Here is a 1,684-nt window from a genome sequence, read left to right on the forward strand (position 1 = left end):
TCATCGCTACGAGTCAGCGAGGACTCGGGGAAGGTCGTTGATATCACGAAGCCACATTGTACTCGGCAGGAATAAAGTTGTTATGAATGAATAATGTTTCTTTGGCGTTTCTGACGCTTCTACAGCCATTTCCTAGCATTCTGACAACTGGAGAGGCCACCGCCCGGCCATCCAGTCAACCGTAGGCGACCGGGACCACCGGAGCGCCTACAATAGTAACATAATCGAAAATCTGGCAGCAGTGCAGACTGTGCCAGAACATTGGTAGCCCCACTACTGGATAAGCCTCGCCTTTGTTGGAGAGTTATTTGGAAGGATAGTTTTTTCAGTTTTTTATTACCAAAATACTTTTTAGTGTGACAAGAGGTCACTCAGCAACAAACTGTATGCTATGTAGCAGAAAACATTTTACTTTCAGAACGTATTCGTACCTGGGGTACCTTCCGAGGTCAGAAGCTCCCGCTGAACTGAGTCAGCAAGACCAAGTAGGTGACTGCCGCAGCTAGGGCGGACACCAGCAAGCCGCGGTCGACGGTGACGAACCCGGCGGCGGTGAAGCGGAGCTGTGGACTGAGTGCGACCAGCCGCAGCAGCGCCGCCATCTGGGGACTCGGTGTGCGGTGGAAGGCGAACGCCCTCTGCAGCAGCAGCCGCGTGGCCGCCGCCTCCGTGGAAACAGCCGAGCAGCACAGCGTCAGCGCCGACAGCTTCCACACGTGCAGCACCAGCCACAGCAGTGACTGGCGTGTCGCTCCGACGTACAGGATGCCGACCACCTCTTTTTGGCGGCTCATGGCTACGACTATCTCGTGCGAGCTGCAGATGATCCCAGATATGGTATAAGAGAGGTCCAGTGCTAGTGTCATTCCGAAATGATCCTGTAGGACTTCCGCAGCCCTGCGTAGTAACAGATGTGTCCATCGCAGATTGTGGAGGTTGCCCGATGTACTACCTGGTGGTGTACCTGAGAGACCCAGAAGTGTAGCCACCACACATGAGCTATTTTCTGTCGCGACCGTCTGAAGAACAGCACTGTTCAGTGCCTTGAATCCAGCCCACAGTTCCAGCACGAATACTACGAATTGCAGCGTTACTAGAGGGTCAAGTATCACGAGATATACAGTCATTACAATTTTCAGTATGTCAACGAAACTGCTCATTACATCAGGATGGTTTTCTACGACCGTATTTACAATCAAAGCAGTGCATAAGATGCAGAGGAAAATGCACAGTGCTACTCTCAGTCCTTTTGTTTTGGTACTTGTGCCCCTGGGAAGCCAGATCGCTGCGTGATTTAATGAAGCGAAGAATAAACTGAAATGTTTCACTCCCTCTTTTCTGTTCACTGCAAGCGTACAAAGTATCTTACCTGCTCCTATTAACGACATGGCTTTGTAAACTAGCATGCTCAAGAGCGATGTGTAATGTTGGAATGGACTGAAGACTGATAACCCGAACACAAACATCATGGTGACACACAACAACCAAATATTTGAAGGACTAACAGCTTTCTTCCAGTGCCATTTATTGACTTCTGTTCTGCCGTAGGTATGCTGGGGAACCACTTCTAACGGCGCCATTCCGAACACTTGCCATACCTTGTATATGAACATTGTCGCAAAGAAAGTGGAAAGTTTCCTCAACAGTGGACTCGTTTATGACGTCGTCTAGACGAAGGAAATGT

At 49.9% G+C, this 1,684-nt stretch overlaps 1 protein-coding gene across 1 annotated transcript; it reads right to left on the bottom strand.

Moving 5' to 3' along the window:
- Nucleotides 1–449: 449 nt before the first annotated feature.
- On the bottom strand, nucleotides 450–1,127 carry LOC126235446 (gustatory and pheromone receptor 32a-like). The gene has a single exon (XM_049944169.1). The coding sequence runs from the start codon at nucleotides 1,125–1,127 to the stop codon at nucleotides 450–452; it is 678 nt and encodes a 225-aa protein (XP_049800126.1).
- Nucleotides 1,128–1,684: the final 557 nt, after the last annotated feature.

This window comes from Schistocerca nitens, chromosome 2, assembly GCF_023898315.1.
Source record: "Schistocerca nitens isolate TAMUIC-IGC-003100 chromosome 2, iqSchNite1.1, whole genome shotgun sequence".
NCBI lineage: Eukaryota > Metazoa > Arthropoda > Insecta > Orthoptera > Acrididae > Schistocerca > Schistocerca nitens.